This window comes from Lobosporangium transversale (assembly GCF_002105155.1).
Source record: "Lobosporangium transversale strain NRRL 3116 chromosome Unknown BCR41scaffold_68, whole genome shotgun sequence".
Lineage (NCBI taxonomy): Eukaryota > Fungi > Mortierellomycota > Mortierellomycetes > Mortierellales > Mortierellaceae > Lobosporangium > Lobosporangium transversale.
The window spans coordinates 168,995-184,018 of NW_019029046.1; the positions used below are offsets into that span (position 1 = coordinate 168,995).

The 15,024-nt window shown below is 41.9% G+C and overlaps 4 protein-coding genes across 4 annotated transcripts; 2 read left to right on the plus strand and 2 right to left on the minus strand.

The window, feature by feature from the left end:
- Positions 1-1,267: 1,267 nt before the first annotated feature.
- BCR41DRAFT_364055 (hexokinase) lies at positions 1,268-3,338 on the minus strand. Its single transcript, XM_022025994.1, has 4 exons — positions 3,026-3,338; positions 2,803-2,875; positions 2,434-2,700; positions 1,268-2,323 (listed from the first exon to the last, which is right to left on the minus strand). The coding sequence occupies exons 1-4, from the start codon at positions 3,299-3,301 to the stop codon at positions 1,386-1,388; spliced, it is 1,554 nt and encodes a 517-aa protein (XP_021875864.1). The 5' UTR covers positions 3,302-3,338; the 3' UTR covers positions 1,268-1,385.
- Positions 3,339-3,512: 174 nt separating this feature from the next.
- On the plus strand, positions 3,513-7,453 carry BCR41DRAFT_390497 (hypothetical protein; the record flags this gene model as incomplete). The annotated part of the gene is made up of 15 exons (XM_022028229.1): positions 3,513-3,543; positions 3,617-3,771; positions 3,895-4,003; positions 4,119-4,267; positions 4,383-4,643; positions 4,738-4,869; positions 4,965-5,015; positions 5,107-5,175; positions 5,272-5,388; positions 5,488-5,545; positions 5,640-6,159; positions 6,253-6,452; positions 6,558-6,910; positions 7,014-7,205; positions 7,314-7,453. The coding sequence occupies 15 exons, from the start codon at positions 3,513-3,515 to the stop codon at positions 7,446-7,448; spliced, it is 2,532 nt and encodes an 843-aa protein (XP_021875865.1). The 3' UTR covers positions 7,449-7,453.
- Positions 7,454-9,236: 1,783 nt separating this feature from the next.
- BCR41DRAFT_364060 (hypothetical protein) lies at positions 9,237-10,194 on the plus strand. Its single transcript, XM_022025995.1, has one exon. The coding sequence runs from the start codon at positions 9,359-9,361 to the stop codon at positions 10,142-10,144; it is 786 nt and encodes a 261-aa protein (XP_021875866.1). The 5' UTR covers positions 9,237-9,358; the 3' UTR covers positions 10,145-10,194.
- Positions 10,195-10,224: 30 nt separating this feature from the next.
- BCR41DRAFT_364061 (hypothetical protein) lies at positions 10,225-14,706 on the minus strand. Its single transcript, XM_022025996.1, has 14 exons — positions 14,171-14,706; positions 13,929-14,070; positions 13,642-13,800; positions 13,227-13,548; positions 13,017-13,143; positions 12,582-12,912; positions 12,277-12,473; positions 12,044-12,171; positions 11,612-11,930; positions 11,347-11,535; positions 11,149-11,268; positions 10,970-11,045; positions 10,645-10,881; positions 10,225-10,555 (listed from the first exon to the last, which is right to left on the minus strand). Exons 1-14 carry the CDS (start codon positions 14,651-14,653, stop codon positions 10,269-10,271), a joined length of 3,117 nt encoding a protein of 1,038 aa, XP_021875867.1. The 5' UTR covers positions 14,654-14,706; the 3' UTR covers positions 10,225-10,268.
- Positions 14,707-15,024: the final 318 nt, after the last annotated feature.

Genomic DNA, 15,024 nt, shown 5'->3' on the forward strand with positions numbered 1-15,024 from the left:
GGGCTGGAAAATGCAAATAACTGTGTGGGGTATCCATCAGTCAGAATCGACCTTTGATGCATGTAGCCATGCGTCCTATAACCATCAATATGGAGGTTCACCTTGCAAATACCTATAAAATGGGCCTTTAGATTTGTTATCATTGTGATAGTTCTGGCTCTGTGCCCCAAGTCTTTTACGCTTCGAGATTTACTACGTTAGGTAAAAATCTTGAGCCGAAAGTAATAATATTTGGGCCAAGCACGAAGCTTCTGCACAAAGTATTACTGAGACAACCAATATTATATAATCGCTAGTGGAGCCTTGGCTGTGTTGGTACAAAGCCTTTGAGGAGTGATTTTTAGACAAATTGCACAATTCCTGAGCCAAATATTTTATGTGGATCTTGCAAGGAAGTATCGAAAGGATAATCCATAAAGGCCGAACGAGATATTCACATTTGAACCTTCGAGTACTCTAATTATTTTTTATATCATATAGTTTTAAGTCGTATTCTTCAAGCAAAGAGGAAGAGGGATAAGAGGGAGATGGCACAGGAAGAGGAAGAAAAAGAAGATGATGTCGAGTATTCGCTTGTAATGGATATAAACAGCGGCACCCTTGTTTTCTATCCTCGTCCTACTTATAAAAAAATTGGCCAACATTGTTGTGGCTGGTCATTAATAGTTATATAAATTAATTATAACTATTTTATTTTTATTTTGTATCTACTAATCGGGACATTCTGTCGATCCACAGTTAAAAGAATCTTTGTGCAAAGTCTTATAAGCTATAGCTGAGTTCACCTCACCTAGAGAGCACCACAGTCAGGCCTGTAGGCTAAGTTATAAAAGCCAAGGAACTTCTTTCTCAATAAAGTCTTCAGTTTACCCATAGACCTTGAGTCTACCCAAGTCTTAAGTTTACCCATACTTGTTCTTGACCTGCAGTTTATCTTGCCATTTATCTTTTTCCCCTTTTCACAACAAGCATTTGTCTTCCGATAACTCAGTTTGTAAGCTCACCTATAAAGCCCCCATCTTCTCTTTTGGCATCCTATGGCGCTGTTTGTCGTCAAGGTTATTTGCCTCTATTTCCTCTTGTTATTCTTGTTGACACTCTTTGTCCTGTCTTTTCCTGATTTTGTGTCTATCTTTTTGTCCCTTAAACAAAGATACACCTATTATTTACAGCAACATTAAAGCACGTGTTTCTCATACAATTCCAATCTTGTACCAGATCAAATGCCGTCTATTAATAAAACTGCATAAAATACAAACATGAGCCATAGATCAAGCTGGGGAGGTATGATGGAATTTATTGATTGCACAAGGGCAAAATTTCCACGCCGGGCTTATTACAGTCGAAATGAACGGCCACTATATCCAACACAAAGTAAAGTGCACTCAAACTGGAAGTCCTTTCTGCTTGCATGTCAAATGTGCTGCAATGGCTCCTCCCACGCCACTTCCATCTTCTGCGCTGATCAGAGCGATCTTAGCCTTCACCGTTGCTGTGTCAAAAATCTCGTTGAGGGCACCCTCTATGTGGGGTCTAAAGTTGGGATACTTATTAAAGAGACTACCGTCAATGCCCACAATCGTCTGGTTAGGCTTGGTCAACATCTGACGTTTCTTGATCAGTGCTGCAATACCAACCGCTGAAAGACGGGCAGCCCGAGTAGAAATCAATTGACAGATATACTTGATTGTCTCGCGATCTGAGAGTGACGTTTTCAGGTTGTAGCTGCTCAAGAAATGGTTCTCAATTACATCCAACTGAGCGGATTCGTCTCCTTCCAACGCACCCATCATAGCACCATCAAAACGCTCTTTGAGTGCCAAATCCCCCAACTCCTCAGAAGACTTGAAATGACCAGATTCTTCAACAAAAAGTTTGCCATTTAAAGCCAGATCATGGAAGACGATACGGGCCAGCTCTGAAATGTATAAGCCGGAAACCATTTTTTCGTATAGTTGCTTGCCTGGTTGGCTGCTTTTGGCATCAAGATGCACGTCGTACTCGTTTATAGGAAGTATACCGCTCTTGTTTCCGAACGAGCCCCATTCAGTATTAATGAGCTGTTGATCCGTAAGAGCCGTAGAGTTGGAAGCATCGGACTTAATTTTCGTGATCTGGGACTGCTCTTCGAGGTAAGCGCAGTTGGTTCCAGTACCAAAGATGATGCCAATCTCGCAGCCAGGATGTTTATAGGTTGTGGCCAAAAGAGTGCCAACAGTGTCGTTGATTAGCGAATTCACCATGACATTGAGCTTTTTTGCATCAATACAATCCTGAAGGATCTTTACGACATCTTGTCCTAAGATGTCATTACCTCTAAAGCCTGCCGTTTTTAAAAAATAAATGTACAGATGTAAAAAAAAAAAAAAAATTAGTGCAAGTAAAGATTTTATTATTATGGTTAAAATAAAGAGCGCGATTAACGAATGATACCTTTAGTCCAAAATAATAGCTTTCCCACGTTGATATCGAGCTGTTCACAGGGAAAGGAGAAGGTCATACCAAGAGGGTAGATTTTCTCCTTGTCATTGTGACCACACTGATGTGCCAGGAACTCCTCGATCCTATCTGCGATCCAAGCGAACAGGTCCTTGCCTGGACCCTTCTTGAGAGCATCAGAGATGGCCCACTTTTTATGAATAATCTCGAATTGACCTTTACCAAAGAGAGTCGTTTTGCACACACGAAGGTTTGTTCCACCTAAAATATGAAAAATTACGCGTGAGTATATTCTCAGTGTGGAGAAAAAGTGTCTGTGCGACTAGCTTCACTTTATTGAACGTTGTTCTGGTCTTTGATTACCAAGATCGAGAGATAGAACCTCTCCAGTCTCTTCACCAGTGGGTAGTTCATAAACAAATGTGGGGATCATGGGCTGTTTTTACGGATCAAAGCGTTCGTTGACCATATTCAATCCAATCCAGTTTAATATAACAAAGTAAGAAAGTAAGAAAGTAATTGGATCAATCGGTTGCACTGACTAGACCTGGCGCTGATATGATGTAAGACGCAATAGTCTGTGTACCATCTGGCCTTTATGAGCTAGACCTTGATTAAGCTCCTTGATGAATTGATCGACCAGGGCATCATAGGCTGAAGTGGGAAGAGTAAAGGCGTCAGTGAGACGCGAAATAACCTCGGGATCAGCATGAGATAAAGACATTGTGGAAAATAGAATGAACGATCGCAGAATGTGGGAATGGGGAAGAAGAAATGTGTGCGAGTGAAGAAAGAAAAAAGTAAAGGAAACAAAGGAAAGAAAACGGGCTTTTAAGTAACACAGGAAGCATTTTAAAGTCATGAGGCTGATAAAGATACTCCAGGTTGGCAACAGATGGCAGAGCCCCTTTCGTCTTAGTTTATGTACAAATCAGTGGCTGGTGTGCAACTCAATTTCTCTCTTTATTCTTTATTCTTTCTTTATTCTATCTTTATTCTATCTCCCCATTGCCATTCATTGAACCAATGTCCTCTCGTTTTGACATTTGTATGGATCAACTTTGTTTCATGTCATGCTTTACTCTACTTTATTTCATGGAATGAGTAAATAATAACAAAAATATTATATTGCATGCAACTTGCCTTATATCGCCATATTTTCATGCAATTCATTTAGCGAGTCTCTCTCGGCCTTCTTTATCCAGCCTCAACGGCCAATCACAGCAGAGCATCCACACCCTGACTCAGGAGGAGGATTCGGTGTTGTCTTTGGCTGCGACTGAGACGCTACTCTTCAGTGGTGGTCAGGGTGTTCACGGCTCTGATATCCATGTATGTTTGATCAGCAGTCAAATTCTCCAAAAATGTCGTGATTGTGTGTCAGTAACAGTCTACAAAATCGTCCAATTGAGCAAAAACAATAAACGCTTTATATCTACTACACCCCTTGTGTAGGTCTGGGACTTAGCTCACTTTCAGCTCAAGGCAAATCTCAAGGGACATCTCGGAAGTATTCTCTGCCTAACCTTGCGTGCTGACGGTAGATGGTTATTCAGTTCCTCTGGTAAATAGACCAAAGCCCTCCTATTCAAAAAAAAAAAAAAAAAAAAAAAAGAGTCGTTTTTCTTTTCCTTTTTTTTTCTCCAATTCTTACAGCGCAATCTTTACTGCTTCTAAAGGCGACGGCACTGTGAGGGTATGGGATACTGAGACATTCCGTTGCTTATACCATATTCATTCAAGCCAAGATGTTGGCGATGTATTTTCAGTAGTTTTCTCGGAGACATTGAATACTATGTACATCGGATGTCAGAATACAAGCATCCAGGTAATGATATTGAGCCATAAATTACGGATATGGCTAATTACTGCAACTTGAATTACCATTAAGGCTCGCATCTCCTCATTAATTGTATTTTACCTTTTTTATCCTTCCAAAATAGTGGCTCGATTTTTCAGAATCGGTATTGGATGTTCCACAATCACCAAATATCACACATTCTCTTCGCCAACAACTACCGACATTTTTTGAGGGAGATATTAGTGCAAAGGATCCTGAGGAACATGTGATTCGGCGAAGCATCCCTGATTCTTGCATCTCACTCAATAGTCACTTTGGGTATGTGTACTGCCTATTGCTCGGAAAAGTACCTAACGTGGGAGGCGAAATTTTGTTTTCCGGTTCTGGTGAAGGTGATATCAAGGTATAGATATGACTATATAGTTCATTTGGCTTTTTTGTTTTTCTCATGTGAAAAATGTCAGTTCAGTTTAAAGCATTTTCCTCGAGAATTATAGCTATGGAATATTAGCAAGAGTAGACCAATCGAACATTTGAGGACGTTGAAAGCAGGTGTGGATGCCAGTACATTGACCTTGGCTCTTCATGATGGCTTCCTTTTTTGTGGCTCGCAAGGCGGCAATATTAAGGTATGATTTCACAGAGATGGAGGATCTAAAGACTATATCATAAGAGGATATAATTGTTTTTATTTAAGCAATCACTTCTAATAAACTGGATATAGATTTTCGATCTAGAAACCTTTCAATTGATCCGGTCGCTTATTGCGCATGAGGTAAGTATAACGATACTTACTGAGTTACTGAAAAGGTAATAGGGATTTATTTTCTGACTTGTTATTTTAATGGGAAAAAAACTAATGGTAGGATGATGTTCTGTCCCTGGAGGTGCGAGGCTCTCAAGTATATAGCGCATCTGCAGATGGCGTTGTCAAGGTATGCACTGATGCGCTTTCTACATCCAGTGTTTAAACTTTGTGCTGCATTTAAAATTACATTTAGGAAAAAAGCTAATCTTTTTTACTTTATTAGCAATGGAATAGAAGCTTTGAGCCTCTGAAAGCCTGGCGCGACCACAAGGGAAGCGTGCTCTCATTGACTAGTACGCAGAACTACTTGGTCAGTGGAGGCAGCGACAAACTTATTAAGGTAAATAATACGTTGAATTAAAGTTGTAGCAAGTATTTTAAATGCCGTATATCTCTTTCAGGACGCATAGATGCTTAAGAATTTCTTTATGTTATTCAGTTTTGGCCTATCACGGAAGGAAGCGCCCAGACAGAGTCTGTAGAGCCGACTGCAGAAGGTGCGATCTCAAAGTCAAGCGATTTTATGTCATGACAGCCCTCAAAAAGAATACGAAGTAAACTAACACTCAATTTTATGTGGGATAACAATAGATGTGATGTTGTACGCATTAGAGAAATGGATTGCAATGCCAACAGTTTCTGGTATCCCATCGCAGCTGGAGGAATGCCGTCGTGGCGCAAAATTCCTGAAAGCAGTGCTACAGCAACTCGGTGCTGAATCTCGACTTATCCCTGGCGCTCCTGGACACAATCCATTGGTATATGGGCAATTTAGCGCAAGGTCCGCAGAATCTGGTGGCCGAGCCCGTCCCCTTAACGTGCTAGTGTATGGCCACTACGATGTAATAGCGGCGGATATAAAGAAGTGGGACTACCCTCCATTCCAGATGACAGGAAAGGACGGATACTTGTACGGACGTGGAGTGTCAGATAATAAAGGACCAATCCTCGCGTGTATCTTCGCAGCTAGCGAGCTACAGGAAGAACAACAACTGGATGTCAATGTCAAGTTTTTGATTGAAGGCGAAGAAGAAAACGGAAGTGTGGGCTTCTTCCAAGCTGTTGAGCAAAATATTGAGCTATTTCAAGAGGCGGACGTTATCTTGCTAAGGTTAGAGTGGAAAATGACATGATGATGGGAAGCTCTCCAGTTTCCCACTTTTTAAACTTGCTGCTAAAGTCTATACCTCGTTTCGGACTGCAGCAATTCATATTGGCTAGGAGAAGATATCCCCTGTCTAACGTATGGGCTTCGAGGCGTCATCCACTCAACGTTGACTATCACTAGCAAGAATGTGGATCTACATTCTGGTGTTGATGGTGGCGCAGTCTCCGAGCCTCTGATCGATATGGTGAAGGTGCTATCGGAGCTCATCAACTCAGACAGAACGGCCAAGATCCCTGGTAAGGCTTTAGTCTTAAAATTTGATTATATAAATTTAATAGCTTATTTCGAAAATGCGTATGCTGATCCTGGCACGTATCACGTACTATCCTTTGATATTTTAGGTTTTTATGATTGTATCCGTCCTCTGACGTCACACGAAGACGCACTTTACGATCCAATTGTCGAGGACATGTTCAATAACCCTGCTGGTCAGCGCCACTGGGACCCTCTTGCAACTGGGGTTACAAGAGAGGAACTCAAGAAAAAGCTGATGGCGAGATGGCGTAATCCATCCTTGACCATTCATCAAGTTGATGTTTCAGGACCAAAGAATAGGACCGTCATCCCCCGCCTAGCCAAGGCTTCAGTCAGTATGCGTATTGTACCTGATCAAAAAGTAGCAGACATTACAAAGTCATTTGAGGAACATGTGCGTAAGGTTTTTGAACAGCTACAGACCGAGAACGAGATTGAGGTATCACACTCTACATTTTTCATTATAATGCGTGTTGTCTGAAGTTGACCAAGCTTGATGCCATCTCACAGAATTACATAACTCTTTCCTTGGATGCATACAGATCAACATTAAAGTAGTTGCCGATTGGTGGTTAGGCGACACTGAAGATCGGTTCTTCAAGGCTGCCGAGCTAGCGATTGAAGAAGAGTGGGGTCAAAAACCTCTTTTCATCCGAGAAGGTGGGTCTGTCCCAGCAATTCGATGGCTCGAAAAGCGGTTGGGCGCCGCTGCTGTTCATATTCCTATGGGTCAGGTAAGAGATAAACTCAGAATCTATTCAAATAAAGCAATTTCTTTCGTTTCCATTTTATTTTTATTATTATTACTTATTTTATTTTATTTTTTGGCCTTTGCATAATAGTCATCTGATCAAGCGCATCTGAACAATGAGAGGATCCGGCTGCAGAACTTGAACTCGGGCAAACGAGTCATCAAGCTCTTCTTGAGGGAACTTAGGACACTTGAAGCAGCACCACATAACCATGAGCAGAAATAATAAAGATGATATTCCTTTATATTTATGAACGTATTTTATTTCTCTATATTCTTAAGATCTTAAGATCATTCCTGGTGATTCAACCAGCGTTCAACCTCATTCAAATTCTCCCTAAGAATGTATATCTATTTGTCTTCTGTCGTATAGCTGTGAATTGAGGCAAGTCAAACTAATAATGATTTCTTGGATCATTTTAATTGGAACATGCGAGTATTTTGAATGATATGCACAGTTTTTAAAAAGGAGGGGGGGGATTGCTCTCATATTTACGAATGTTTCCATTTCTGCCTCCGTTATTTTTGGTAAAACCAGATGCTCGCTTTAAAGCATATAATGAAGACCGTTAACGTCAAAGTCCACTTTTCGTGAAGGCCGGTAAGATGTTAATCACTACAACAAAACAGTTTATTACCATTGCTATCGTTATTACTATTATACTCTTTTCTTCCAACAAATCAACATTTTCCTTCCCTCATCCTATCCGCTTTCGTGAATAAAAAAACTCCATTTTCTTGCCCATCCTCTCCCTCTATAATATGAACTCATTCCGCTCGTCCATCCAGACTGGCGTTAGTGACACTACCTCAAACATAGCTGTAGAACCCAACAGCTGCTCAAGCTCGGTACCTTCGATTCCATCTGCGGCCACCATTAAACGAGCCTCTACAGTCAGAAGTTTACAACCTCGTGCAGCTGCTGCAATGGATTTCAACGACAATGAGAGTGATGAAGAAGATGGTGGTCTTTTGAGTGCTGACTACAAAGCTCAACGTAAAACCACACAAGACTTGGTTGATTTCTTCAAGTCAGCACCACCATCTGATCTAGTTGTCACCGCTGGTGCTGGTGTCGGGACTACTTCAGGACTAGGAGCGTTTTCCGGGGGAGCACTATCAACAGCAACATCATCAACACTTTTACAGGGAAAGACGTCTTCAATTATTGGTGGAGGCGATGATGAAAAAAAGAAAAAATCAATCTTACAGCGCCTTCGTCCTAAGAAATCAGCCATGGTACTAAATAACAATGCGGGAATTGTTGGGACTGGCAGTCAAAGCAATCAAAGAAATAGCCTACATACCACACCTTTACCACGTACCAACAACAGCAACGTGAATACTGTGAGTGGAAATGGTGGCAACAAGAGTGATGTTGCAGCTGCTGCCATACCAAATGGTAAAAAATATATCATGATCGCAGTAGATTATAATGAGCTCGAGGAAGACAAACGTGATAAGAATGGAGGAGAAGAAAGGGCTGTCGGACATGCGGCTCGTCCAGCAGCTAATTCATTATATGTGACTTCAAGACGCCAGAGCCAAGTTCCTGATGATTTAGATGAGTCCTTTTTGATAGATGAGCCTAAGAGAGCGTCGATAACGAGCAACCAATTGGATGAAGCTGCGGGTGCAAGTGCAGGAGTTCGTCGCTCTATCGTACTGCAAGGAGGCGCGTTAGGAGACGAACCGTTCCCAATGCATGGTTTATCGTCCACAGGAGCAGAAAGAGCAGAAGGGGGCGCAACCTCGGATCTTCAACGGTCCTTTTCCACAATATTAAGGAATTCAGGGGCTGACAATATGCCAAACAATGCAAGCTCAGATCTCTCAAGAGGTAGCTCCACATGCACAAACAAGGTCACCTTCTGTGCCCCAATGATCAATGTACCTCTGGATGAGGGGATTGTCTCAGAAGCACTTGTGCAACGCATTGCCTCCCACAAAGCCAAACAACAACAAAAGCAGCTCCAGGGCGGTATCAAATCAACCTCAATCCCTGTTAATTTTTCTAGTAGCCATGCACAAGCATCAGTATCTTCCTCCACAAATGACTATTCAGATATCATCCTTCCCAAGCCGGTCTCCCGCAAGAAGGTTCGCCACGTCCAGATCCAGACCCAGCATTGCATCATGCGACCCGTTCATACTCAGACAGAGCCCATTAAGGATTTCGTGTGCGATCTCGAGCCAAAAGCATGGGTCTGTTCTTCATCCGGCCTCATCAGCCATCACAGCACCTTGAAAGTGTCGTGCGATGCTGGAACCTCGACCAGCGATGTCACATCATTGACGCAAGCTAGTAGCAAATCTTGTTCATCACCTCACAAAAGGAATTGCTCGTGCGGGGGAGAAAATAGTAATGAACAACTTACTGCTGAAGCTAAGACTGCGGTCTTAAACAGCACGGCTACTAGTCCTACTTCCCCAGTATCGCCTTTCATATCCTCTTCCCTACCAGGACAAAGCATTGAGGATAATAATATTAATACCGGCACAAACACAAGCCCTAAATTGAGCGACGCTATGGCAACAGCGACTATTAACGCTGATAGCACACCGACATCAATGTCTTGTACTGTATCCATGGAATCCAATGAAATTGTCCAACTTCGTCAACAAAACGCCCTGTTGCAAGCCCAACTCGCATCGCTGCAACGTGACCTCGTTGCAGAAACCAGGGCACGGATGCGGACAGTAATTGCGATGCAAGACACTCGTGAGAAATTTGAGATGCTTTCAGCTATGGCATACAAGAAACTGAAGGAAATGATTTTCCAGCGTCATGTCCTCGAAATGAAGGTCCGTGAACTTCGTGCACAAGTGGATGTACAGTCATCTCAAGGAGGAATGTTGCTCAGACACGAACAAATGCAATTACAACAGCTAGCTCAGTTTCAGTATCAAGCGGCTACTTAGCTTTCGACGTAGCAATTAATATTATATTTTCGAGACACTGCAAAATAAACAACTATATCAATTTGCAAACGAAAGAAATCGTACTTGTTGAGGTCTTTATGATAGTCTACCCTAGTGATAGTAATTATCGTGCACTAATGTCTACTTTTGCTTGATCTACACAGAGTGGGCAAGGTGTGCGACCACGCTTTGAACGTACTAAAGCCGCATGGTTCGCTTTAGCCCTGAGTGTGACCTTTGCTAGGGTCGACTTCATTTTAGGCATCGTATCTTGATCATCCATGAATAAGCATCGATCATGATATGCATGTCTGCAAAAGAACATCACGAATGTCGAGATGGATGTCCCAGGAAGCCGGTTCTCGCCTGCGATGAAAATAGGCTCTTGACAGCGAGCGCACAGTGTTTCTTCTAGAGATGAAAAGCTTTTAGTATCTTGTATAATGTTCTGACTTCCGCATCCTTAGTGGAAATGACCTTGTTTCTTGCAGTAACTGTACCTGAACAAGAAATTCCTCGCTTCTGAGATCGCTGCAACTGATCAGCCATAGCAACACTATCACTGACCAAAATGCGTCTACAGCCCTCACGCAAGGACATTTGGAGATTAAAATCCTGCAAGATCTTCAAGAGTGCAGGACGCAGATCAGGAATCGCAAGTCCATTGGGGATTCGGCGAATTAAGCGAATTGGATCAATCTCTGTGCCAACATTCTGGAGCAGACCGCGAATAAAATCTAGCCGTCAAAAGAAAAAAGCTTTAGTAAAAAAATGGCGAAGATATAGTCCCCAAGGAGTGCAATATGCTCTCTGTTGTATACGTACGTGGTTTATCCATGGAATACTTGAGGAGATCTTCCCAAAGATCGTCATCGTTTTGTTCCTTTGCAAAATTAATTGCCTAGGAATATGGAGCAATAATGAAAAAGGTCAAACTATGTTTTATGACAGCGTCGCACAGAGCGCAAAAAGATCGAGACAGGATTTAAGACGTTTTCTCTTACACGCTCCACGTCGCCAAGACGCTCAATGATCAGCATTAATGCCTTTTTGTTATTTCCCATACGGCCTAACAAGAATACCATTTCTGGTACAAGATCACGTTGCTCACAAGCACGGTAAGCCTATTCACACACGAAAGTAAGTGGAAATAAATATCTCTTATGTCAATTCTTCATGTCAAAGGAAGAAAAGCTGAATACCTTTTCTAATGAATAGTAATTGCTGGCTCTTAGAAAATCAATTAGCTTGCCCGGTGCATAATCTGCATAAAGAACCACTTGAAGATCATGGAACTCAAAACTAAGATGCGGGTCCCGCAAAAAAAGCGCATCCAAGTAAATATGCAGCAGACGAGGGTGGCTCTTGAGTTGCGGAACGACTCTTTTGATCTAGATTTCAGATGCATATTAGATGGTCTATTGCTAACAAACCTTTATATATATATGTATATATATATAACTTTACCGGAATCTCCTCTGTGTGCTGAACCATAAGTTGTACAGCAGGTCCTTTGACAAGCTCTTCTTCCGCTGTCGGATCGTGAGGTTGTGGTATTTCAGCCTTCTCAGACATATCTTTAGCTTTATCACTCTCCTTCGCCCGTGCTTCCTCTCGCTTCTTTTTCTCCTGATCGTACAAATATTGATCAAACTCCATTAAGAGTACAGCTTTGTCGCGCACTGCAGAAAATAAGTCGTGCCCACGGATGAGATCAAAAACGTTTGGTCTCCTCAACCTCAAGAAATATTCAAGTGCGCGGTCGGCACGGCCATCTCGGGTATATCTAATAATGATCAAGTGAAAATGATCGGTCTCCATTAGCAATAATCCAAAATATAGTAATTCCTCAAAATTCCAAAATGGCGAAAGCAGGATGCTTTGTTCCTTTGATCTTACAGTTCTGCAAGAGATTCCATGAGAAGCACGTTGTCCTTGTCTTTCTTGAGGCGATCTTCTACAGCTGCAATAACATTTTGGATATTATAAAGTCCGGGTGGAAAACTTTTAACAGTCTTGAATAAAGACTTTTGTGTATTGTGCACCGTTTGTTCAGAGACTGTTAGTGCCATAAAATTGATCATTAGTATATAGTATCACCGTCATTCACTTTAAATTGTGTTAAGACATACCTGATGGTCATGCAAAAGGAAATGATTAAGGACAAGCTCATAAATGGTGCTACTGAGCGTAGGCTCCTTGAATGGTATATATCCGGCGATAGCCTTTAGTTGTCTAGCACCGGCAAACGCATAAATCCAATGCTCCCAAAGTTCCGCATCTTGACCAAGGATGCTGGGGCATTGTTCTGCTGCTTTACCATACTCATCTGGTGATGCATAAACACAAAATAGATATAACCGCATAGTAGTTAGTATAGCAATCATATGAAAACACCACATTCTGTTACGATCAACAATGTCATGTTTCTGCTTACTTCGATCAAGGAGCCAACCGAGATATTTTTGCCCAATCTCACTTGCATTGAATCTCTTGCTGCCCCCATAGACTTGCGCTTCACGAGCATGTCCCAAGGCTTCTTCATAGCGTTCGCGCTCCATGAGCCATTCAATATGGTCGTCAAGGTCACGCTCTTTTGCAACAACAAGGTCTTTTGGGCTACCAATGTAAAACATATCCTGTGATGTCAGATATTCAAACATGTAGTCATTGGCCTGGTAATGTGCATATCCATGTAGAGTTAAAGCATCAGAGCTAATCTCTTCATTATAAGCGTTGATAATCCTCAGCTCAGGTCGCTTCGCAAGCTATAATATAGATAGACGCAATTACAAAGCAATATTATCTTATGAGTGACATATGAGAAGAGAAAATATTCGTAGACCAGAATTAAGAAAAAAAAAGGCTTTACCTTGCGCACATTCCTTTCCGCGCCAGTAACATGAGCAATTTCATCAATGTCATCAACTACATAGGCCATAAGCAGTAGCATATCTTTGAAAGGTGCAATGCCACATACGATAAAATCGGTTTGGAACCTACAAGAGACACTCAGCGTCCAGTCAGTTTTCAACCTATTATTGAGTATAATATATAACTTGAAGGAGCCATCATTACGTACATTGTCGTAATTTCGACATATTGTGCTGGAAATCCTGCCTTGATTTGATCCTTGGGTCGGCTCTTAACTACAGCAATCTTGACCAGTGCAGCCCATCCGATCAACAGTTCTACATCATTTCTCCAGCATAATCTACATTTAAATAAATCTGCTCTTGGGCTAGACCCAGGTCGATCAATAAAAGTGATACGTTGTTCGGTTGTAGTGTCGTAAATTTTGACTCCCAAATCATTAGACCATGCTATCAGATTGCCGCGCCATTTAATTGCATAGATGGGGCCTTCTCCTGAATGCAGTATAACGTCCCTGTTACCGAGCCATCCTATCAGGCAAAAAAGAATGATGAGAATTGCGCATTTGTTTAAAAAAAAAAAAATGCTTCTTTTACTATCTCTGTTACTCATATTGTTCTGACCTTTCTCATTGAGAATAAGTTGTCCTGCCATGCCTCCTGAGACAAATTGGCGAGAGTTAGATCGAGCATAATGTGGTTCGAGGGCGACAGCCTTCACAGGACGTTTGTAATTGAAAACTTGGTTTTCACTTTGAAACAATCCATTGATTACGACCTTGCCTATTAACAATATAATTGTAAAATATTGCAAATTGCAGCTTGTGTACTTGAGAAAGGGTTTTTGCTCCTTCGTAACAATAGGGTAGCAATTGGAAGAAAATCGTGGATAGCTTGCGCGATTCAATTACCATCATCAGAAGCACTAGCAATATACTCTCCATCTAAATCCACACTAAGGTCATTCACCGTGGCCTGATGGGCCTGAAACTTTTGATTCTCGTTTCCCTCAAAATCCATGATGTGAACGACTCCCCAGTGAGTTCCCATTGCCTAAATGAGTTTAAGCAGAAATTATAAATACGCGTTGATGAGGGCTATTCCGCACATTCCATGATAAAAGAAACAATATTACTTGCAATCAAATGCTTACCAAGAAGCGCTCAGATACAGTCGTCGCGCTTGCGGAATCCTTTTTGAGCATGTCGCCAATCCCTGCACCAAGTCGTTGATAGTTCAGTTTTGGCTCTTCATCCTCCTCTTCCTCCTCTTCTTCATCCTCCTCTTCCTCCTCTTCTTCATCCTCCTCCTCTTCTTCCTCTTCTTCTTCCTCATCTTCTTCCTCTTCTCCTTGTTCCTCCTCCTCCTCCTCCTCCTCCTCCTCCTCTTCTTCTTCTTCTTCTTCTTCTTCTTCTTCTTCTTCTTCCTCTTCCTTTTCTTGCTCGTCCTCTTCCTTGTCTTCTTCCTTCTTCTCTTTCTCTTTTTCCCCGTCGTCTTCTTCACTATTTCTCGAATCTGCTGCATGTTCGTCGTGTTTGTTTAAGTCAGAATGGCTCGTGAAAACGTTAGGCTGTTTTTGTGTGACTGAATCATTTGATGTAGCGGAAATCCCGCCCAGCTCGGGTATCGAACTCATTGAGAAGTTTGGAGAGAAGCTCAATGTGCGACTTGTCCAGATGTGTTGACCAGAGTGTAAATTGTAGGAGTTTGAGTTTGGTCACTTTGGTGCACCTGGATGTAGTCACATGATCAATCGAGAAATAAGGGGTCAGCCTTCCTACTGGAAATGCTATTTCTATGTCAACCCGACGAAGATCAATCCACTCAACGGTGTACCTGCCTTCCTACTCCTTAGTACCATCCTGGCAACAGTCTAGAGATATCGCCATGTCTGTGTCCATCAAGGAGAGGACTTTGATGTGCTATGTGTCATAGCCGGTATTGATATCGCTTTGAGTCAGATTATCAATCAGCTGGAGAAAAATAGGAAAAGAGAGAAACTGTATT

What these genes read in the sequence shown, in the direction of transcription:
- BCR41DRAFT_364060 (XM_022025995.1), top strand. Translation starts at nt 9,359, where the DNA reads ATGCGACCCGTTCATACTCAGACAGAGCCCATTAAGGATTTCGTGTGC.
- BCR41DRAFT_364055 (XM_022025994.1), bottom strand. Translation starts at nt 3,301, where the DNA reads ATGACTTTAAAATGCTTCCTGTGTTACTTAAAAGCCCGTTTTCTTTCC. An exon ending in TAGCTCATAAAGGCCAGATG is followed by an intron (nt 2,876 to 3,025) that starts GTACACAGACTA and finishes CCGTAAAAACAG; the next exon opens with CCCATGATCCCCACATTTGT. An exon ending in GCTATTATTTTGGACTAAAG is followed by an intron (nt 2,324 to 2,433) that starts GTATCATTCGTT and finishes TAAAAACGGCAG; the next exon opens with GCTTTAGAGGTAATGACATC.
- BCR41DRAFT_364061 (XM_022025996.1), bottom strand. Translation starts at nt 14,653, where the DNA reads ATGAGTTCGATACCCGAGCTGGGCGGGATTTCCGCTACATCAAATGAT. An exon ending in TATGTCGAAATTACGACAAT is followed by an intron (nt 13,144 to 13,226) that starts GTACGTAATGAT and finishes TGTCTCTTGTAG; the next exon opens with GTTCCAAACCGATTTTATCG. An exon ending in ATGGAATCTCTTGCAGAACT is followed by an intron (nt 11,931 to 12,043) that starts GTAAGATCAAAG and finishes GATCATTATTAG; the next exon opens with ATATACCCGAGATGGCCGTG.